At 44.1% G+C, this 24,355-nt stretch overlaps 1 protein-coding gene across 1 annotated transcript in view; it reads right to left on the minus strand.

Annotated features, from left to right (window-relative positions):
- Positions 1-18,340, minus strand: part of CHSY1 (chondroitin sulfate synthase 1) — a 147,808-nt gene extending 129,468 nt beyond the window's left edge. The window contains exon 1 of the mRNA XM_070761982.1: positions 16,977-18,340. Within this exon, the coding sequence (XP_070618083.1) occupies positions 16,977-17,305 (329 nt within the window). The 5' untranslated portion in view covers positions 17,306-18,340. The remainder of the gene's footprint in view (positions 1-16,976) is intronic.
- Positions 18,341-24,355: the final 6,015 nt, after the last annotated feature.

Genomic DNA, 24,355 nt, shown 5'->3' on the forward strand with positions numbered 1-24,355 from the left:
AGGAAGGGAGGGAGGAAAAGAGAATGGATGGATAGATGATAGATAGATAGACAGATAGACAGACAGACAGACGAAGGAGGGAGGAAGGAAGGAGGGAGGGAGGGAGGGAGGGAGGGAGGGAGGAAGAGAGAACGAGCTTTGTGCACCTTGTCTTGCCTGGTCCACAAGGAGTTAGAGAAATTGTCTTGGGCTGCATTTAAAACATATACTTCATGTATACAAATAACAAACTTACTTTATTTATTTTTTTATTATATTTTGTGGGGCCATGTTACTAGTGGACTAGAGCAAACAATTTCTTCTTTTGTGCCAAGGAAATTACATGAATGCGGCTATCACAAAGTCAAGTTCATTTCAAAGTACGGTAGTTTCCACCCCCATCTTCTCTGCATACATTTCCATCTATAAAATGTGCATTTTTCTGCAGGAAAAAAAGGTGTGAAAAAATGCTAATCGGCTCAGTAACAATATACTCATCAACTTCCTGCATGTATTAAACAGCCGTGTTCGGAGCATAATCTGCGCTTTAATTCTGGACTGGGAAATGTTATCAAAGTGTGAAAAGAAAATGTTCCTTTAAAATGTTATCTGCTGTTTTATATCAGCTAAATTATATCAGCTATTTTTAGAGGGGGAAAAATGGCTCTGTTCATGCATTAAAAGGTAACAGGAGAGAAAAAATGACTGGCTAAATTAAGTGAAACTACAGCTTACAATGTTGACAGATGTGTAAACGACACACACATTATAAAATAATATAGTTAAAAGGGAAGGTGTTGTAAAGTTAAGGAAATTATCTCCTAAGATTAATTCAAGAAAACAATCTATTAGATTCCTTTCCTTCAAATTGCTGGTGATATTAAGCTGATTAATATTCAAGAGCAAATACTTAGAGAAAGCAAGACTACAACGATGATTTGTCACTTTATTCTGAAACGTGCTTTCAGACCCATCACATATAAACAATCTAGGCAGAGATGTTCCTATCCTACAATTGCTTCTTTATTAAATACAAATTAATTATCCTGACAAAAGACAAGCAAAGAGACTCACAAGATCAAAAAGCAAAAAATAAAAATATATAAAATGCCAAGGGTTTTTTTTGGGGGGGGGAGGCATGAAAAATCCAGGGGTTTCCTGCTACTTTCTAAGTTTCTGTATTGGGTACATCACTTGTAATCCTAGGCCAAGTTTGCAGAACAGGTCCAAAACATTTTGTTGTCTAAATTGATTAACAAGATGATAACATGGGAGCCACATGGCTACTGAGTGATGGCATTTTAGTGAACTTTCAACCCCTAGCTTGAATAGAATAGAATAGAACAGAATTTTATTTTATTATATTTTATTACTTTTATGCCAAAGTGGTTATTTTTAATTGTCATGCATCCTCATTTACTTCTTAATAGATAAGGGAAAGCATATAGATGAGATGTAACAGCAAATAGTATTGTAAGTCTGCATAATATTGAAAAGGTTTATATGAAAGTTTTCCAGGTGATAAAAGTAAAGGATGCAACGTTTTGTTGGATGATAAATACCAAATATAAATGTAAATTCATTGTATTGTATTGAAGATTGAAAGTACAGTGATACCTTGTCTTACAAACTTAATTGGTTCCGGGATGAGGTTCTTAAGGTGAAATGTTTGTAAGACGAAACAATGTTTCCCATAGGAATCAATGGAAAAGTGATTAATGTGTGCAAGCCCAAAATTCACCCCTTTTGCCAGCCTAAGCGCCCGTTTTTGTGCTGCTGGGATTTCCCTGAGGCTCCCCTCCATGGGAAACCCCACCTCCGGACTTCCGTGTTTTTGCGATGCTGCAATTTCACTGAGACTCCCCCACCTCCGGACTTCCGTTGCCAGCGAAGCACCCATTTTTGCGCTGCTGTGATTCCCCTGCTGTCATTCCCCTGCAGCATCACCAAAACATGGAAGTCCGGAGGTGGGGTTTCCCATGGAGGGGAGCCTCAGGGGAATCCCAGCAGCACAAAAACGGGTGCTTCGCTGGCAACGGAAGTCCGGAGGCGGGGCATCCCAGTGGCGGCGATGGGTTTGTAAGGTGAAAATAGTTTGTAAGAAGAGGCAAAAAAATCTTAAATCCCGGGTTTGTATCTTGAAAAGTTTGTATGACGAGGCGTTTGTAAGATGAGGCATCACTGTATATGATATCACACTGTCTAAAAGTGGAGGAAAAAAAACTTTTACCCACCCAAAAAAAAAGAATATAATTTTATTGGCCAAGTATGATTGGACACACAAGAAATTTGTCTTGGTCCACATGCTCTCAGTGTACATAATAGAAAAGATACATTTGTCCAGAATCATAAGTACAACACTTAATGATAGTCTAGATACAAATAAGCAATCAAATCATAGTAGGAATATTAAAACAGCTCACCCGGCAATTTTACTTAAGTTCAATTAGCAATTTCAGTTTCCTGAATTAGGTTGCAGTAATTTTAGAACTGTTGAACTAAGGTTAGTTAGTATTCTAGCGCCTAGAACTTAACAGCACCAAACACCTGCCGATAATGAGAAGTGGCAATGGCTGCAATTTAAGGAACAAGAAAGAACTCTAAGAGAAAGGCCAAGAGAAGAACAAGCCCTGGGGAAGAACAAGGGAAAATTCCAAGCATTCCGAAAGAAGATGACAACGCTGAACTGAATTAAATACTTTATTTGGCCAAGTATGATTAAACACACAAGGAATTTGCCTCTGGTACAGAAGCACTTGATATATAAGAAAAGCAACAGAAGATTAGTAATACTGTAATACTGTACCAGTAATTACGGAGAGGGGCGGCATACAAATCTAAATAAACATAAACATAAACATAATAAAAGGGAGGAATAAAGAATAAGGATGGATAGATAATAGATAGATAGTCCTCAGAGAGGGGTGGCATATAAATCAAATAATAATAATAATAATAATAATAATAATAATAATAATAAGAAGAAGAAGAAGAATAAAATGAATGAAATGAAACAATCGATCACATACTCAGCTGATGCAAAAAGATTGCACAGACTGACTACAAGCATAGACATGATGCTGTGGCACAGATGATCCACTGGAACTTGTGCCGGAACTACCATTTACCAGTGGCAAAGAACTGGTGGGATCATAAACCCGAAAAAGTGGTCGAAAATGAGCAAGCAAAACTACTGTGGGACTTCCGACTGACCAAATTCTGAAGCATAACACACCCGACATCCTGATTGTGGAGAAAAAGAAAGTATGGATCATCGACATTGCAATCCCAGGGGACAGCAGAATTGAGGAGAAGCAGCTAGAGAAATTAGTGAAATACGAAGATCTAAAAATCGAGCTGCAATGACTCTGGCATAAGCCAGTGAAAGTGGTCCCAGTGGTACTTGGCACGCTGGGTGCAGTGCCAAAGGATCTCAGCGGACATTTGAAAACCATCGGAATTGACAAAATCTCCATCTGTCAATTGCAAAAGGCCACTTTACTGGGATCAGCAAACATAATTCGCCGCTACATCACGCAGTCCTAGGTGCTTGGGAAGAGCCCGACTGGTGATGAAATACGAAATCCAGCATAGTGACCTCACAGTCACTCATGCCCTCATCACCTCGAGATTCAACTACTGTAATGCTCTCTACATGGGGCTACCTTTGAAAAGTGTTCGGAAACTTCAGATCGCACAGAATGCAGCTGCGAGAGCAATCATGGGCTTCCCAAGGTATGCCCATGTTACACCAACACTTCGCAGTCTGCATTGGTTGCCGATCAATTTACGGTCACAATTCACAAGTGTTGATTATGACCTATAAAGCCCTTCATGGCATTGGACCAGAATATCTCCAGGACCGCTTTCTGCCGCACGAATCCCAGCGACCGATTAGGTCCCACAGAGTTGGCCTTCTCCAGGTCCCGTCGACTAAACAATGTCATTTGGCGGGTCCCAGGGGAAGAGCCTTCTCTGTGGCGGCCCCGACCCTCTGGAACCAGCTGAGATTAGAATTGCCCCCACCCTCCTTGCCTTTCGTAAACTCCTTAAAACCCACCTCTGCCATTAGGCATGGGGTAATTGAGACATTTCCCCCGGGCATATACAATTCATGCATGGTATGTTTTCGTGTATATCTGCTTTAATAACCGGGTTTTTATTAATGTTTTTAAATTATTAGATTTGTCTTGAATCGTTTTATTGTTGTTGTGAGCCGCCCCGAGTCTACAGAGATGGGCAGCATACAAATCTAATAGATAGATAGATAGATAGATAGATAGATAGATAGATAGATAGATAGATAGATAGATAGATAGATAGATGAGGGAGTAAGGAAGGAAGGAAAGCAGGAAGGGAGGGAGTGAAAGAGAATGGATGGATAGATGATAGATAGATAGACAGACAGAAAGACAGACAGACAGACGAGGGAGGGAGTAAGAAGGGAGAGAACGAGGGAGGGAGGGAGAACGAGCTTTGTGCACATTGTCTTGCCTGGTCCACAAGGAGTGAGAGAAATTGTCTTGGGCTTCATTTAAAACATATAATTCATGTATACAAATAACAAACTTACTATATTTTTTAAATTATATCTTGTGGACCATGTTACTAGTGGACTAGGGCAAACAATTTCTTCCTTTGTGCCAAAATTACATGAATGCGGCTATCAAAAAGTCAAGCTCATTTCAAAGTACAGTGATCCCCCGCTCGTTGCGAGGGTTCCGTTCCAGGAGCCCCCGCAACGAGCGGGTTTTCGCGAAGTAGCGATGCGGAAGTAAAAACACCATCTGCGCATGTGCAGATGGTGTTTTTACTCCCACAGCGCTAGCGAGGAGCCGAAGATTGGGGGCGGCGCGGTTGTTTGCCGCAGGCATGGGGGGCTTCCTAGCAGCCCCCCAAACCCGGGTTGGGGGTCCGGGGGGCGCTGTCTCTCGGCGCTTTCGAGCTGAGTCCGGGAGCGAATTCGCTCCCGGACTCAGCTCGAAAGCGCCGAGAGACAGCGTGGACAGGCCCGTTCCTTGGCGCTGTCTCTCGGCGCTTTCGTGCTGAGTCCGGGAGCGAACTCGCTCCCCGACTCAGCTGGAAAGCGCCGAGAGACAGCGTGGACAGGCCCGTTCCTTGGCGCTGTCTCTCGGCGCTTTCGTGCTGAGTCCGGGAGCGAACTCGCTCCCCGACTCAGCTCGAAAGCGCCGAGAGACAGCGTGGACAGGCCCGTTCCTTGGCGCTGTCTCTCGGCGCTTTCGTGCTGAGTCCGGGAGCGAACTCGCTCCCGGACTCAGCTCGAAAGCGCCGAGAGACAGCGTGGACAGGCCGGTGCGGTGAGAATGAACGGCGTGGGCGGGCGAAGGGCGGGCGGCAGCGAGGAGTTTGCGTGGGCGGTGGGGAAACTCCTCGCTGACGCCAGCAAGAGGGGGAAGACTCAGGGAAGCCGCCCAGCAGCTGATCTCCCGGTTGCCATCTACGCATGCGTGCCCATGGGCACGCATGCGTAGATGGTATTTTGACTTCCGGGTTGAAAAATAGCGAAGTACCCTGTTCGCAATGGTTGGGGACGCAATAAACGGGGGATCACTGTACAGTAGTTTCCACCCCCATCTTCTCTGCATACATTTCCATCTATAAAATGTGCCTTTTTTCTGCAGGAAAAAAAGGTGTGAAATATTGCTACTCGGCTCAGTAACAATATACGCTGGTGTAAGGGCAGCATCCTCCATTCATCCAAACTGCAAAGTTAGCTTGAAGCAGCTGCTTAACGGTAGATCCCACCCGTAAAACCATAATATTTATTGTCTACTCCTCCTCCTCTTGATTTTTTTCTTCTTCTTCTAACAACACCCAGGTGGGCAATTCTCTTGAAAGCTGAAGCAAGCAATTCCTCCCCTGAAAATCCACATCAGAGAAGAAGAAAAAAGGATCTTTGTTCTCTCTCTCTCTCTCTCTCTCTCTCTCTTTTTACTTTTGCTAAGATAGTAGCAAATAGTAGGAGGGGGAGAAAAGAAACCAAGATTGCTTCTTCTCTCCCTGAAATTCTGATTTAGGAAATGGACTTCCCCCCTCTCCTAATTACAGAGCAACTTCCTATTAGAGACATTAACCAGATCAAAATTCCTCCAAGGGTGTCATAACAAGCTTTGGAACACAAAATGAAACTCAAGGCAGAAGCTGAACAAAACTGAAACTCCTGGGTATAGAACTACAGTCAACATCCGGTGTTAAGTCTCAGTCTCTCTTTCTGTCTCGGTCTCTTTCCTTTTTTAATCAGCTGTTCTTTAAAGCTGGCTTCTTTGTAAATAATTATTGTTTCCTGATTGCTTATTTGTACCCTATAACAATCATTAAGTGTTGTACCTCGTGATTCTTGACAAATGTATCTTTTTTCTTTTATGTACACCGAGAGCATCTGCACCAAAGACAAATTCCTTGTGTGTCCAATCACACTTGGCCAATACAATAATGTTATCTATCTATAAATACTCCCAACACTCGCACATATGTTTAAAAGTTTTAAAAATATCAGATTAGTAAACTTAAAGACGTTGTAATAATCAAATGTGGATATAGAAAGATGGGAAAATAAGATTCAACAAGAAAAATCAATTTGAAAGTAGGTTATACATAAGACCGAATATTAATCGTTGGTATCGTGCACCGTAGAATAATTTAAAAGTAAAGATTAAGCCGTCAAAAAGACCGCTGTGTGTGTGTTTTTGTTATGCCTTTGTTTTTTCCTTTCTTTTTTCTGTTTTTCTTCTTTTTTGCAGGTTCTTAAATGTAAACAGAATAATGACTAAATGTAACAATGTCGGTTGGCGGGTCCCAGGGAAAGAGCCTTCTCTGTGGCGGCCCCGACTCTCTGGAACCAACTCCCCCCAGAGATTAGAACTGCCCCTACTCTCCTTGCCTTTCGTAAGCTCCTTAAAACCCACCTTTGTCATCAGGCATGGGGGAATTGAGACATCTCCCCCGGGCATATACAATTTATGCATGGTATGTTTGTGTGTATGTTTGCTTAGTAAATGGGTTTTTTTAAATATTTTAAACTATAATTTAGATTTGTCATGAATTGTTGCATTCTGTTGTGTGCTGCCCCGAGTCTGCGGAGAGGGGCGGCATACAAATCTAAAAAATAAATAAATAAATAAATAAATAAATAAATAAATAAATAAGATTGAGAGAATGACTTTTCTTAATGTGTATTTATTTAGTAAATAAATAAATGCAACCACTTTATAAGTACTAGATCTGCCATTCTCCCCTCCACAGAGGGATCCATCTGATAGAGTGGGGAGATCAGGTTCTTGCAGGCTGTTCCTATTTAATGACTTCCCTTCATGGGTACCAGTTAATTGCCCATCTTCACACCATGAATGATTAACTACAACAGACAAACAGTAAGGAATCTGCTCCAACAAAGGCAGCGGGTTTGAGTTTCAAAGTTTCTTGTCTCTTAGAGGATTTGGGCCCCTTCAAAGGAAAACCACCTCCCACCACATTAGCTGGAGTTGCAAGGAGGTGGAATAACTGTAGCAACTTAGCAACTCCTGGAAAACCACAAGTTCCTCATTCTTACTGGAAGTCACACCTATGCGATAATATTGTGATGTGTTTTTTGCACCAAGGAACTCAGCTACCTCAGCTACAAGCACTGGGTTTAGAAGAGGAGGCAGATTTGGAGGATGGCGTCTTCGGAGAGGGGCAGCATACAAGGAAGAGGAAGAGGAAGAGGAAGAGGAAGAGGAAGAAGAAGAAGAAGAAGAAGAAGAAGAAGAAGAAGAAGAAGAAGAAGAAGAAGAAGAAGAGAATAGAATTCTTTATTGGCCAAGTGTGATTGGACACACAAGGAATTTGCCTTGGTGCATATGCTCTCAGCGTGCATAAAATAAAATACACAGAATAATAATAATAATAATAATAATAATAATAATAATAATAATAATAATATTATTATTAGCAGTGATGGGTTGCCATAATTTTTACTGCCACATGAGAGTGTGGCTTGTTTTGTAGGTGTGACCAGGTAGGAGTGGCTTGTCAGCCATGTGATGATGTGGGAGCGGCTTGACAATCATGTGACCCGGGTTGGCTTAAAGGCCACGTGATTGTGTGGGAGTGGCTTACTGACCAAGATAAGTTTTCAAATAGGTGCTTGGACTCTTGGTTGCCGATCAATTTCCGGTCACAATTCAAAGTGTTGGTTATGACCTATAAAGCCCTTCATGGCATCGGACCAGAATATCTCTGGGACCGCCTTCTGCCGCACGAATCCCAACAACCGATTAGGTCCCACAGAGTTGGCCTTCTCTGGGTCCCATCGACTAAACAACGTCGTTTGGCGGGACCCAGGAGAAGAGCCTTCTCTGTGGCGGCCCTGACCCTCTGGAACCAGCTCCCCCTGGAGATCAGAACTGCCCCCACCCTCCTTGCCTTTCGTAAAGTTCTTAAGAGCCATCTCTGCCGTCAGGCATGGGAGAACTGAGACATCTCCCCCGAGCCTATACAGTTTATACATGGTATGTTTGTGTGTATGCTTGCTTTTAATAATGGGGTTTTTAGTGTTTTTTAAATTATTAGATTTGTTTTTACATTGTCTTTGTTATTGCTGTGAGCCACCCCGAGTCTACTGGGCCTACCAGAAGTCAGAAAATAGGAAAGCAGGAGTGCTTTGGGGGCGTTAAATGGGTGGGTAGGTCGGTAGATATATAGTTAGGTAGATATATAGTTAGGTAGGTAGGTAGGTAGGTAGGTAGATAGATAGGTAGATAGATAGGGCAGGGTAAGGCATTCTGCAGACAAGGTGAAGAAGAAAGATATTTTATCAGCTAGATGGCAAAAAATCTAGTGAAAAATTAATGGTATGAATTACACATTATCCTAATTCACCATCGTCTATTAGCTAATATACAACCAGTTTACCCCCCCCCCCCAGCATGTTAGTCTCAAACCATGGGTTTTTTTTACAAGCCACAGCAGTGGGTTTTATGCAACCCAATGAGCTAAACAAACCACGTTTTCATCCTAGCATAGAGTTATTCTGTACGCAGACCACCCTCCATTGAAATCTCCGCTGGCTTTGCTAGTGGAGGGGAAACCTAAGCAGCTAAAATGGGAATGGGGGGTAGAAGAGACCCTACTGTTTTTTTGCAAACCCAAGAGTCCTGGTTTGCTGCCAAATGACCATTTCCAACAATCCCAAGGGAACGCTCGATAGATAGGCTGACATGAAACAAGGTTCCCTTGTCCGCCGGCATATAGGTCGTCAATGGTCTGCTTATGTATTTGCTCAGGGAGCATTTAAAGTCCCTGATCAAAATGCAAAAGAGGTCCCTATCAACTCTCCCTTTTTATTTTTCAGGGTGGGCGGGTGAAGTGGGGGTGGGTTAGGGTGGAGAGAAAGAGACCAGTGATTTCCTAATTTCAGTTAAAAGCTTCTACTCTGTTAAAAAGGGGTGGGGGGGAGAGGGAGAACAGATTTGCTCATGCCACAGTTCTCACCATAAATTACAATTCAGTACATGAACATTAGCTGCTCGGAACTTTGTGGGGGAACAAGGACAGTGAAATGATGCGACCAAAGTGATTTAGAGAAATAACACAAGGTTTGAACAGGGCATCTTAAACTGTGGTCCTCAAACTCCAAAGCACCTGGGTGCAGGGCAAGAAGCAATGGGCTTTTCCAAATATGCCCATGTTACACCAACACTCCGCAGTCTGCATTGGTTGCCGATCAGTTTCCGGTCACAATTCAAAGTGTTGGTTATGACCTATAAAGCCTTTCATGGCACCAGACCAGATTATCTCAGGGACCGTCTTCTGCTGCACAAATCCCAGCGACCAGTTAGGTCCCACAGAGTGGGTCTTCTCCAGGTCCTGTCAACTAAACAATGCCGCTTGGCGGGACCCAGGGGAAGAGCCTTCTCTGTGGCGGCCCCGGCCCTCTGGAACCAATTGCCCCCACCCTCCTTGCCTTTCATAAGCTACTTAAAACCCACCTCTGCCGTCAGGCATGGGGGAATTGAGATTCCCTTTCCCCCTAGGCCTTTACAATTTTATGCATGGTATGTCTGTCTGTATGTTTTTTATATTAATGGGTTTTTAATTGTTTTTAGTATTGGATTATTATTGTACGCTGTTTTATGATTGCTGTTAGCCGCCCCAAGTCTTCGGAGAGGGGCGGCATATAAATCCAATAAATAAATAAATAAATGGGTGAAAAGTAATCAAGGAGAAAAACAACCTACAACTAAGGATAAAATTCCTGACAGTTAGAACAATTAATCAGTGGAATAACTTGCCTCCAGAAGTTATAAGTGTCTGGTTCAGTTCTGCAGCCCAACAAGACCGACACAGACTTCAGAAGAGAATCAGAACTGCAGAAAAAACAATTGCTGCCAACCTGCCTTCCATTGAGGACCTGTAGACTGCACGAGTCAAAAAGAGGGCAGTGAAAATATTTATTGACCTCTCATATCTGGAACATAAACTGTTTCAACTCCTGCCCTCAAAACTGCACACCAAGACAACTAGACACTAGAACAGTTTTTTCCTGAAGGCCATCACTCTGCTAAACAAATAATTCCTTCAACACTGTCAAACTATTTACTAAGTCTGCACTACTATAACTACTAATTTTTTCTCATCATTCCTATCATTCCTATCACCCATCTCCTCCCACTTATGACTGTATGACTGTAACTTGTTGCTTGTCTCCTTAATATTTTAATTAATATTGATTGTTTCCTCGTTGCTTATTTGAACCCTATGACAATCATTTGAATTGAAAACCCACAATGAACACTCACAACAGCTAAAAACCAAACCTATCTTTCCTGGTCGGATCCCGATGGGATACTGTCCACATGATTCTTGACAAATGTATCTTTTTCTTTTATGTACACTGAGAGCATCTGCACCAAGACAAATTCCTTGTTGTCCAATCAAACTTGGCCAATAAAGAATTCTATCTATCTATAAATACTCCAGCACTGGACATTTTTAAGAAGTGATTGGACAACCATTTGTCTGAAGTGGTGTAGTGGTTTCCTGCCTAAACAGGGGGTTGGACTAGAAGACCTTCAAGGTCCCTTCCAACTTTGTTTTAAATATTTATATGTTTTGTTTTTAATGTGAATATTTCAATAGAAATTTTTTTTTTTTTTAAAGAAGAGCTTCAAGGTCCCTTCCAACTCTGTTATTCTATTCTATTCTATTCTATTCTACTTTTCCATACGGATGATTTAGCTGATGAGTCGACAAGAATAATAAAGAGACAACCATTTGATTGTTCTGGAGATAACTGAGCACTGAAGATCAGTTCTGGGCTCCCAAAACTCAAATTTTTGTCTAATGCATTGTGTGTGTGTCCCCCACCCCCCAATAAGCAATGGCTAAATCTCTGGCTCAACCAACAGGGGGAGGGGAATCTAAGACAAAGTTCAGGCTAGAAAAAATTATGAATTACCAAGAGAAGGCTCCTACTATCATAATTCTTGTATGACCCCTGCTTTGTCTCCACAAATGAAAAAAAAATCAGCATTCGTCGAACTCAGAGGTCAGCAACCCCCGGCTCTGGAGCCCCATGTGGCTCTTTCATCCCTCTGCTGTGGCTCCAAGATAAATCCAAGATACGTTTCAGAAGAAAACAGAACATTTAATTCAACTATCTATGCTAGTTCTATGGCCACCCAGGAAATAGGCACGGGAAGGCTTATGTGGCTCCCGGTGTTTTCTTTTCTGTGGGAAACAGGTCCAAATGGCTCTTTTGAGTGTTTAAGTTTGCTGACCGCTGCTCTAACTAGTATTGAGATTATAGGCACCATTGGTGCAAAGGACATGTCTGTCCACCATCACTGTCACTATTGAGACAATCTATGGTTATAGGACCCTTTTTAGGTAGTTTCCAGCCTGAAATTCTCTATCAAGGACCCGGAGACTAAAACACATGAAGAACGGTGGCAGAAAAGAATTGGGAGTGACAGGATAGCAGTATTCTGATTATTTGAGGGGCTGCCACAAAGAAGAGAGGGGCAATTTATTTTTCAAAGCACCAGAAGATGGGACAAGAAGCAAAGGATGGAAACTAATCAAAGGGGCGAAGCAACCTGGAATTAAGGAGAAACTTCCTAACAATGGGGACAATTAGAGCCAGTAGTTAAGAGTGCAGTACTGCAGGCTACTTCGGCTGACTTCAATTTGGCAGTTCAAATCCCACCAGGCTCAAAGTTGACTCAGCCTTCCATCCTTCCCAGGTGGATAAAATGAGGAGCCAAATTACTGGGGCCAATATATGCTGACTCTATAAACTTAGAGAGGGCTATAAACTTAGAGAGGGCTATAAAATCACCATGAAGCGGTATATAGGTTTTAGGTGCTATTGCTAATTAACCAGTGGAACAGCTGGAATCCAGAAGTTGTAGGTGCTTTATCACTGGAGGATTTTAAGAAAAGACTGGACAGCAAACTTGTCTGAAATGGTACAGAAGGCTAGACTAGAAGATTTCCCTTCCAGCTATCCTATTCTAATACCTTTGAAATTCAAGGAGGTGGAATAGATCTGGGGGGACACCAAGTCTTCTCTTTTAAAACTGTTCTCACTAGAAAGGCAGATGACTTTAAAAAAAAACCACGCACACAATTTTATGGAACAATGCTGCAGGACAGCCTTGCCTATCTTGATCTGACTGGGAAGGACTACTCCCAGAATGTCCAGCAAGAGTTATTCCAGATGCAGAATCTGGGATTTGAAAGCTATATATTTGGAGGATGCCCAAACAAGGGGAGGGGGAGAGAGAGAGAGAAAGACAGAGAGAGAGAGACAGACAGACAGAAAGAGAAAGAAAAAGACAGAAAGAGAAAGAGAGCGAGAGAAAGACAGAAAGAGAAAGAGAGGAGAAAGAGAGAGAAAGACAGAAAGAGAAAGAGAGCAAGAAAGAGAAAGAGAGAGAGAGAAAGACAGAAAGAGAAAGAGAGGAGAAAGAGAGAGAGAAAAAGACAGAAAGAGAAAGAGAGGAGAAAGAGAGAGAGTAGAGAGAGAGAAAGACAGAAAGAGAGAGAGAAAGAGAGGGGGGAGAGAGAGACAGAAAGAGAGAGGAGAAAGAGAGAGGAGAGAGAAAGACAGAGAAAGACAGAAAGAGAAAGAGAGCGAGAGAAAAAGACAGAAAGAGAAAGAGAGAGAGAAAGAGAGAGAGAGGAGAGAGGAGAGAGAGAGAGAGACAGAAAGAGAAACAGAGGAGAAAGAGAGAGAGAGAGAGAGGAGAGAGGAGAGAGGAGAGAGAGAAAGACAGAAAGAGAAAGAGAGGAGAAAGACAGAGGAGAAAGACAGAGAAAGACAAAAAGACAAAGAGAGCGAGAGAAAAAGACAGAAAGAGAGAGAGAGAAAGAGAGAGGAGAGAGAGAGAAAGACCGAAAGAGAAAGAGAGAAAGAGAGAAAGACAGAGAAAGAGAGAGAGAAAGAGAGAGGGGGGAGAGAAGGCTGTCATAGGTACAGTACTGCTGTTTCCTGCAGCTTTGGGTTGGGAAATGGACTGGAACTTTCCAGCTTCCCACAATCCAATCTTATGTACATCTCTAGAGTGCAACAATCAGCCAAAAGCCGATATATAATATGCTCAGGAAACAGAACCCTCTCTCCCTGCAAAAATAAAATGAACTCTTTCTTTTTTTTTTCCCCCTCAAGAGAAGAAGAACGCAACTTAAAACAAAAATCGCACGGCCCTGAACTAATTACCAACACTGGTTTTGGCCAGAAGAACCATTAAAAGCAGAATGATTCCCCCTTCCCCATTCTGCTTTCTCCTCCCAGGTTATATTGTGCGTGTCTAGCCACATAAAACCGTTCAGTTAATAGTCTCTTGGTGCATGCCTTAAAAACAGACCATCTCCAGTTTGCTGGAGCTTCGGTCAAAAGAAGTGCCAAAGGGTGTATTCATCGGGCCACGCAAAACTTCACACTTTTTTTGGGGGGGGGGGCTCTGAAATCACTGGGATTCTTCACATTGCCATGCGCACCCGTACGCCAGATTTATTTCAATCTTTTGCGTGTTTTTTTCCAAGGATTTTTATCCTTAACATTTAAGTCAATACAGTTGCAGAAATATAATCCCCCCCCCCTCCTCCTGTTAAAAAAAGGATCCAATCAATGCTGCAGAGAGGAAGTTATCCCTTTTATTTACGGGGAGGGGGGGGGATATACTGTAAAGCACAGAGCAGGGCTGAGTGTCTAACCCAGATGTACAGGCATGAACTATTCTTAAAGAGCCTCAAGAAAATCCGGATTATTGCCCTTCCTGCTTAACCAAATAGGTTTGCAGAAAAGCGGGCATATGCCGCAGCCTGCTCGAAACTTGCAAGGCGGTGTGATAGGCTTGGAGGGTGGGGTTCAAAAATCCCCCTTAATGCAAAGATCCCCCCCTCCCAGCACCACCCTTTGTGCACCAAACTCCTGTGGATGTTAAAGCCAGGAGGGAAACAGAGCACTGCCTTTTCCATGGTACCTACGATTCTTTTGGAGAAGCCCAAAGACGGCTTGCAAATATTGACTTCAGCAACAGAGTGAACAATGCCTGGAACGCACTACCTGACTCTGTGGTTTCTTCCCTGAACCCCAAAAACTTTAACCTTAGACTGTCTACAGTCGACCTCTCCCTGTTTCTAAGGGGCGTGCATAAGCGCACCATCGTGCCTACCATCCCTGTCCTATTTATTATTATTTGTTTGTTTCTTTTGTCAAGTATGTTTTGGTGGTATGCAGAGATATAATATTTATATACCTGAGACTAGTAAAAGAGAAACATTAGGACAGGGGACAGAAGGCAGCTGGTGCACTTTTGCACGCCCCTTACTGACCTCTTAGGAATCAGGAGAGGTCAACATGGATAGTCTAAGGGTAAAGTTTTGAGGGTTAGGTGATGATGCTACAGATTCAGGTAGTGAGTTCCATGCATCAACCACTTGGTTACTAAAGTCGTATTTCCTGCAGTCAGGTTTAGAGCGGTTTACTTTAAATTTGTATTTGTTGTGTGCTCCTGTGTTGTTGTGGGCGAAGCTGAGGTAGCTGTTGACAGGAAGGAAGTTGTAGCAGATGATTTTATGGGCTATGCTTAGGTTGTGTTTAAGGTGACATAGTTCTAGGGTTTCTAAATCTAAGATTGTATGTTTAGTTGCATAGGGTATTCTGTTGCAAGTGGAGGAGTGGAGGGCTCTTCTAGTAAAGTATCTCTGGACACTTTCTGATGTATTTATGTCTGAAATGCAGTGTGGGTTCCAGACAGATAAGCTGTATTCAAGGATTGGTCTGGCGAAAGTTTTGTATGCTCTGGTTAGTAGTGTGAGATTACTGGAGCAGAAGCTACATAGGATTATGTCAGCGATGGGCTACGAGCTGAAATGCTAAATTGCCCTCGCCATCCAGGCTCATAAGTTCTTGCCGGACTGGCGTAATTTTGCTGCTGCCCCTGTGGAGGTAGCAAAATGGCGCCCATGTTTCAGCAAGGTTTTACCTGCGGCAGCAAAATCGCACTGGTCCTGCAAGAACTTAGAGCCACGGCGAGCGCAATTTAGCGTTCCGGCTCGTAGCTCACCACTGGATTAAGTTAACAACTCTTGAAGCCTTTTTGGCGATGTTGTTGCAGTGGGCTTTGGCACTTAGGTCTTTTGATATGAGGATTCCAAGGTCGTATGTATTGTCCTCTTTTATCGTTACTTTTTATTTACGTTATGTTTAGACAAACTACCGTACTACTATCCTATACATGTTTGACAAATAAATAAAACATAAATAAAAAATAAAAAGGGGAGAGAGGAATAAAGACCAATGTCCTACATTAAAGACCTATCTGTGCCGCCAGACTTGGGGCCATAAGACCCTACCCCCCCCTGGCCGACGAGTGTAGTAAGTCTTGCTGTGTGAATGGGAATGAATGGTTTTAATTATTAAGAGAGTTTTCAAAGTTTTTTAGCTATATTAATTGGATTTTTTAGATATGTATATTGTTTATTGTTCTGATGTTTAGTCTGGGGGACAGAAGGGAAAGGGGGGACATGATCGAAACATTTAAATACATTGAAGGGTTAAATAAAGTTCAGGAGGGAAGTGTTTTTAATAGGAAAGTGAACACAAGAACAAGGGGCCATAATCTGAGGTTAGTTTGGAGAAAGATCAGAAGCAACGCGATAAAATATTATTTTACTGAAAGAGTAGTAGATGCTTGAAACAAACTTCCAGCAGACATGGTTGGTAAATCAACAGGAACTGAATTTAAACATGCCTGCGATAAACATAGATCTATCTTAAGATAAAATACAGGGAATAGTAGACCATAAGGTCTTTTTCTGTCGTCAATATTGTACACTGCTCAAAAAAATAAAGGGAACACTCAAATAACACATCCTAGATCTGAATTATTATTATTTATTATTATTGTTTATTAGATTTGTATGCTGCCCCTCTCCAAAGACTCGAATGAATGAATGAATGAAATATTCTCATCGGATACTTTGTTCTGTACAAAATTGAATGTGCTGACAACAAAAAGAAATTGATTGTCAATCTGTGTTGGTTCCAAAGTGGACAGTTTGATTTCACAGAAGTTTGATTTACTTGGAGTTATATTGTGTTGTTTAAGCATTCCCTTTATTTTTTTTAAGCAGTGTATGTTTCTATGATATGTTGTGAGCTGCCTGGAGTGCTTGGAGAGGGGCGGCATACAAATCCAATCAATCAATATGTATTTGTGTAGGGTGGAGGGGGGAAAGGTTTTTTTTTTGTTTTTTTTTTAAAGGTAGTGCCCAAATCTTACCCACCCAGCCCTCTATTTCAGTGTTTCCCAACCTTGGCTATTTGAAGATACAGTATTTGGACTTCAACTCCCAGAATTCCCCAGCCAGCAAATGCTGGCTGGGGAATTCTGGGAGTTGAAGTCCAGATATCTTCAAGTGGCCAAGGTTGGGAAACACTGCTCTATTTCTAGGGATAGGGGTCCAGATGGAAGGGAGGGTCTCACCTGTAGGCTGCCACGGCTCGGGTCTCCAGATATTTCTGGGCCGTCATGACCCCGACGAAGAGGAAGTTCTTAGCCGGCGAGCTCCGGGCCCGAGGCTGGCCAGAGTCCGGGTGCCAAAGCAGGGCCCCTCGGGAGTCCCGGTGGGGCGGCAGGAGCGACCCACCGCCGCCTCCACCTCGCCTCTTGCAGCCTTCCGAGGTGGCGCGGCGCCGCTGTCCCACGTTCTTCAGCTCGGCGGCGCGGGGCAGGATGAGGCGGGAAGCCAGGATGAAGCCCAGCACCAGACCGAGCAAGACGCTGAGCCAGGAGCGGCGGCTTCTGCCAGCCATGCCCCCCGCCGCCCCCGAGACCCCACGGCACAAGGACCCCCCTTCTCCTCTTCCTCCCGGGGCTCGCCTGGCTGCAAACCCAGCCCCTGCTAGCTAGCTCCGTGCACGACCACTCCCCCTCCCCGAGCAGCCCCGGCCGCCTCTCCCAGCGCTTCTCTCCCCCTCGGGCGCCCCGCTTTCCTCCGCCAGTTGCTGCGGGGCGAGGCCAGGCCCGCGTTGGCCCCCTTTCCTCCTCCGCCTTTGTGCCTTCGGGAGACCCCCGGCGATGGCTTCCTGGCCGCTTCCCAGGCCTTTCTAAGGTCCCTTCCCCAACTCAGCTGGGATGGTTGCTCTTCCTCCTGCTCCTCTTCCTCCTGCCGCCACCCCCCTCCCCAACTCAGCTGGGATGCTTGATCTTCCTCCTCCTTCTAGTCCCCCCTCTCCAATTTAGCCGGGACAGTTAATCTTCCTCCTCTTCCTCCCCCTTCTAGTCCCCTCTGCCCAACTCAACTGGGACGGTTAATCCTCTTCCTCCTGCTGCTGCTCTTCCTCCTGCCTAGCCCCCCCTCCCCAACTCAGCTGAGACGGTTAATCTTCCTCCTCTTCTTCTTCCTCCTCCTGCTCCTTCTGCAGCTCCTGCTTCCCGCCCTGGCCCGAGAGCGGCCAGCGCTCCGGGGCTAGGCTGCTCGGCCCGGGCTGGCTCTGTCTCTCCTTAGCCGGCCCAGCTGAGCTTCCCCGGCGGGGAAGGGCAAGGCAGCCTGGCGGGCGAGAGCGCCTCGGCCATAGGGGCGCTGCTGCTGCTCCGCCTCCTGCCGCCGCTGCTGCCTCCGCCGGGGGAAAGCGGGCTTTGTTCGGACGCCTCCGCTCCGCCTCCTTCGCCGGCGCTAGTGCCGCCGTGGCTCGCTTGGCTGCTTTTGCTGCTGCAGCACGCGGCCGCCCGCTTGCTCTGCCCGGCCTGGCTTCTTCTGCGGCGACCGACTGGGGTGGTGCTGGTGCTGCTGCAAGAGCCCCGGCCGGAGCTTGTGGCCGCGCATCTCCCCGCGGCTTGGTTCCCCCGCCGCGCGGTGGGGCGGGGGCAGGAGGGGCGGGGTGGGGAGGAGGAGGAGGTCCCTGCCCCCTTGGAGGGCCGGCTCGCCCGCTCGCCCTGCCCTGCGCCGCCCAGACGGAGCTTTCCCCCAGACGGAGCAGAAAAAGAGCTTCCCGGAGGGTTCTGTTGGAAGAAGGGAAGCGGGGGGGGGGGCTCTGCAGAGGAGGGAGGGGCTGTAGAGAGCCAAGGAAGGGATTCCACGCCCACCCAGGGATGATCCACTGAAAGAGATCGGGAGAGAAGGATCTGCTGGGGGATGGAGAGGCCAGGCGCGAGTTTGCAAGCTTTTAGGAACGGCAAAAAAACTTAATTTGCATGTATGTTTGTATGTATGCATTCATGAAGTAATGGTCACATGCAACGTGAGAAAATACTATTTGACTGAAAGAGTAGTAGATGCTTGGAACAAACTTCCAACAGACGTGGTTGGTCAATCCACAGTAACTGAATTGAAACATGCCTGGGATAAACATAGATCCATCCTGAGATAAAATACAGGAATAGTATAAGGACAGGCTAGATCAGTGTTTCCCAACCGTGGCAACTTGAAGATATTTGGACTTCAACTCCCAGAATTCCCCAGCCAGCAAATGCTGGCTGGGGAATACTGGGAGTTGAAGTCCAGATACCTTCAAGTTGCCAAGATTGGGAAACATTGGACTAGATGGACCAGGAGGTCTTTTTCTGCCGTATGTATGTATGTATGTATGTATGTATGTATGTATGTATTTAATTAGATTTATAGGCTGCCCTCCTCACGGGCTGTTGTGTCTGGAGGGGCTCAAAAGCCTGCCTATGTTCCCCACCTACTCTGAATAAAAGGGCTAACGCAGGGGTCCCCAAACTTGGCAACTTGTGGACTTCCAGTCAGCATAGCACAAACGTCCTTTATAGGTAAAATTGTAGAACCACAATTGAGTCCAAAATTATGTTGCTAAGTGAGACTTTTGAGAAGTGAGGTTTGCCCCATTTTACCCCCTTTCTTGCCATGGTCATTAAGTGAATCAGTGCAATTGTCCAGTTAGTAACATGGTTCTTAAGCAAATTTGGCTCCTCCATTGGCTATGCTGGTCAGAAGTTTGCAAAAGCTGCCTGGCCATCGGGCACTAGGACTATCATCGATATGAACGTCTGAATTTTCTATCCGATTCCCACAGGAAGCTGCAGTGGTTGCAAGTGTGAAAAAAAAGGGCCATAAGTTGATTTTCCCATTGCTATTGTAACTTTTAGCAGTCACTAAATTATTATTATTATTATTATTATTATTATTATTATTATTATTAATATTAATATTAATATTATTATTTATTGGATTTGTATGCCGCCCCTCTCCGTAGACTCGGGGCGGCTAACAACAATGACAAAAACAGCACGTAACAATCCAATACTAAAACAACTAAAAACCCTTATTATAAAACCAAACATACACACAAACATACCATGCATAAATTGTAAAGGCCTAGGGGGAAGGAATATCTCAGTTCCCCCATGCCTGACGGCAGAGGTGGGTTTTAAGGAGCTTACGAAAGGTGAGGAGGGTGGGGGCAACTCTAATCTCTGGGGGGAGCTGGTTCCAGAGGGCCGGGGCCGCCACAGAGAAGGCTCTTCCCCTGGGTCCCGCCAAACGACATTATTTAGTTGACAGGACTCGGAGAAGGCCCACTCTGTGGGCTCTAACTGGTCACTGAGATTTGTGCGGCAGAAGGCGGTCCCGGAGATAATGTGTTGTAAATCGGGGACTATCTGTATTATAGTTGACTCAATTGACTCATCCTTCTGAGGTTGGTAAAATGGGAACCCAGATTGTTGGGGGCAATATGCTGATTCTGTCAACCGCTTAGAGTGCAGCACTGCAGGCTACTTCAGCTAACCGCTAGCTGTAGTTCAGCAGTTCAAATCTCACCACCAGCTCAAGGTTGACTCAGCCTTCCATCCTTCCCAGGTGGGTCAGATGAGGACCCAGATTGTTGGGGTAAGATGCTGACTCCGTAAACCGCTTAGAGAGGGCTGTAAAAGCACTATGAAGTGGTAGATAAGTATAAATGCTATTGCTACTACATACCCTGTTTCCCCGAAAATAAGTCACCCCCCGAAAGTAAGACATAGGAGAGGTTTCGTAGAATTGCCTAATATAAGACATCCCCTGAAAGTAAGACGTAGGAGATGTTTCATTTTGCAGCATTCCCGAACAGAACATATACAACATATACAGTGGTACCTCTACTTAAGAACTTAATTCATTCCGTGGCCAGGTTCTTAAGTAGAAAAGTTTGTAAGTAGAAGCAATTTTTCCCATAGGAATCAATGTAAAAGCAAATAATGTGTGCAAACCCATTAGGAAAGAAATAAAAGCTCAGAATTTGGGTGGGAGGAGGAGGAGGAAGAAGAGGAGGAGGACAGTTGCTGCTGAAGGAAGAAGGGGAGGTGAGGGGAATAAAAAAAATCCAAAACTTTAAGGCTTAAAAAAAAAAGGGACTCTGAAGTGGCGAGGAGGAGCACGCGCCTCCCCTACACCCAGCGCGAGGCTGCCTCCCCTACACTGCGCCAGAGAGAGAAACCCAGGGGGAATGGCAGGAAAATGGCCATGCCTTCGTGCCACTCTCAAATTTCCTGGGAAATTTTTCCGGGCTCGGGAAAATGGTTCTTAAGAAGAGGCAAAAAAATCTTGAATGCCCGGTTCTTATCTAGAAAAGTTCTTAAGTAGAGGCGTTCTTAAGTAGAGGTACCACTGAATTTGAAGAAAGTATAATTGCTGTACATGGAAATAATGGCACGGTAGTAGTAAGAAATTCTTGATAGGACTCAGTTTGTCTGGTTAGGCTGGTCTGTGATGACAACTACTGTACAGTATATAATAAATGTTCTTTTTTTTGTTCAGCAATAAATGTGAATTCTTCTTCATTGAAAAAAAAGAGAGACATCCCCTGAAAATAAGACGTAGCACATCTTTGGGAGCAAAAATTAATATAAGACACTGTCTTATTTTCGGGGAAAACAGGGTATTAACTCTGCCCGCTGCAAGGAGTTTGAACCTGACTGGCTCAAGGTTGATTCAGCCTTCCATCTTTCCAAGGTCGGTAAAATGACCCAGATTGTTGGGAGTCACATGCAGACTCTGTAAATTGCTTAAAGGGGGCTGTAAAAGCACTGTAAAGCGATATATAAGCCTAAGTGATACTGCTATTATTCTATAATATGCCCTGGTTTTCATAACATACTAAGACAATAATTAAGTTTCCATCGGAGGCTACGATGTAAGTCAAACCATGTTCCCACGTCACCCAGTCTAACATGTTTTACAGATGAAGCCCTGGTTTAAGAAGACAACCTGCAGTTTTGCGCAAGACATTTTAAACATTCAGCAAGCGGGTGAAACTCATGCCCATTGGATGTCACCCTGCAATACTCAAATTGCATGGCTAGGATACATATCCATTAGGAAACCTGGAACGTAGGGTGTCAACATATATGTTGTGGTTAGCTCTGGCCCAGCTCCTGCCCCAAGGAATGTGCAGGTGGATGTGGGGGAAACATCCACATGCCGCAGGCCTGTTTTGCTCCCGATGGAATCTGCCAACAAAGCCTCCTCTGACCAAGGAAGCATGAGTGACAGAGAAGAGGGGGGTTTGGCAGACAGCCCAGGAGGAGATCAATCATCAGTATCATCCCTGGATTCTGAACAAGAATTAATGACACATCCACGCATGCGTAGAGTGATGCATAGGAGACAACAACTGAAGGATTATTACAAGAGAAAATGAGGCCACCTGTGGTTGGGTGGGGCTGCTATAATTAGTGCTACAGATAAAAGTGCAGCCTGGTGTTTTAGCCTCATGGCAGTTTATCTGATTGTTTCATCAAGATCGTGGTTTTTGTGCTGTTCAAAATTGTATGTGGACTCTGGACTTTAGAATTGGACTCAATTTCCCAGTTATTGGGTGAGCAATTGGACTGCATTTAACCTGTGCCTTGTGTGTACCAGAAAATCCCTTTGACATTTAAAAAGGCAGCTGTTTCTCTTTTTCTGTTTATAAAAACTTTTGGGTTTTCCTTTTATTGTGTGGTGTGTGTCTTCCTGGACTAATTACCCTGTAATTACGGGCGGTTGATACACGCCGGCGGAACTATATAGAGGAAAACTGAACCAGGAATCCAAACCTGAATTTTGTTAATGTGACTCCAACAGTCATAAGTAACTTTTTTTCAATGTGTATCTTCCAACAGTCACTAAATAAACTCTTGTAAGTCAAGGACAACCCGTATATGAATATACCTATAGTCGTAAAAACTATGAGCCACTTCACAGAGCTAATTCAGCATAAATAACCTCAAATAAGGTTGCCCAAGCATCCATCCCTTATTCAATCCCTGAAAATAGAAAAAAAAAATCAATGTGTATACATGTATAGTTTATGCACATTAAGTGCGTTGTGCACTGAGTTTGCACAACACACGTAAACCACAAGCTAACTAACCCCCTTTCAGCCTGTTGCATCATACAGAGCCAAATGCCGGCATATTTTATGACTGAGTGGGTTGGAAAAATCTCAGAAAAATCAGATTGATATATTAAATTATTGTCCTGCTAACCATAAATATATACGATGTGTTCACAGTTTGCAAGTTGGGGACGAACAATTGGAAGAAAGCATGCTCAGTGCCCCAATGTCATGTGGGAAACCCCAACAATTGAAACGCGTGCATTGTAAATAGCTTTTCATCTGCTAGAGACAGTATTGGATGTGAGGATAGGAATATAATTGATTGTAATGGAGATCGCCAATTGCTTAAAAAAAAAAAATCCCTCAAAAGCAGCTAAAATGCTGCTCTCAGAATTCCCAGCCAGTTTGGCTGCAAAATCCAATCCGTTTGGAAAGCACCACGTTGGGGAAAGCTGGTCTAATTTTATTATTATTAGTCATCTTAATGGATGATGGAAGGGCTGTCTTTTGTTCAATCCAAATCGGTTCCCTCAAGGGTTTTGGGGTTTTTTAAAATTTGTGACCTAAAAAGAGGTCACTTTCATCACCATTCCTGGGTGACTTCCCCGCCCATTCCTCTTGCTCCTCCCCTTTGTTGGGCTCAAGGAAAGCCCGCCTCCCTGTTGAGCAGAAAGGAAGCCATTGGCTCAACGTGGCAGCCTGTCCTTCAAACCCCTGTCAAATTTTGCAAAGGGTCAGTGTTTGTTTCCCCATTGAAATGGCAATGGAGGGACTCGAAGCACATAAGTGCAAACTTCACTGAAAGCCTGCTTTTATAGAATGTGAGTTAAACTTTCCTTTTTCTCTTCCTTTCCTTACTTTTTCCTTTCCTTCTTTCTTCCTTTCCTTTCCTCTTTCCTTCCCTTTTTCTTCCTTTCCTTTCCTTCTTTCTTCCTTCCTTTCCTTCCTTTCCTCTTTCCTTTCCTTCTTTCTTCCCTTCCTTTCCTTTCCTCTTCTTTCTTCCTTTCCTTTCCTCTCCTCTTTCCTTCTTTCTTCCTTTCCTTTCCTTTCCTTTCTTCCTTTCCTTTCCTCTTTCCTTTCCTCTCCTCTTTCCTTTCCTTCTTTCTTCCTTTCCTTTCCTCTTTCCTTCCCTTTTTCTTCCTTTCCTTTCCTTCTTTCTTCCTTTCCTTCCTTTCCTCTTTCCTTTCCTTCTTTCTTCCCTTCCTTTCCTTTCCTCTTCTTTCTTCCTTTACTTTCCTCTTTCCTTTCCTCTCCTCTTTCCTTTCCTTCTTTCTTTCTTTCCTTTCCTCTTCTTTCTTCCTTTCCTTTCCTCTCCTCTTTCCTTTTCTTCTTTCTTCCTTTCCTTTCCTCTCCTCTTTCCTTTCCTTCTTCCTTCCTTTCCTTTCCTTCTTTCTTCCTTTCCTTTCCTTCTTCCCTTCCTTTCCTTTCCTCTTCTTTCTTCCTTTCCTCTTTCCTTTCCTTTCCCCTTTCCTTCTTCCTTCCTTCCTTTCCCTTTCCTTCTTTCTTCCTTTCCTCTTTCCTTTCCTTTCCCCTTTCCTTCTT

The sequence above is a fragment of the Erythrolamprus reginae genome, chromosome 10 (genome assembly GCF_031021105.1).
Source record: "Erythrolamprus reginae isolate rEryReg1 chromosome 10, rEryReg1.hap1, whole genome shotgun sequence".
In the NCBI taxonomy this organism is placed as follows: domain Eukaryota; kingdom Metazoa; phylum Chordata; class Lepidosauria; order Squamata; family Dipsadidae; genus Erythrolamprus; species Erythrolamprus reginae.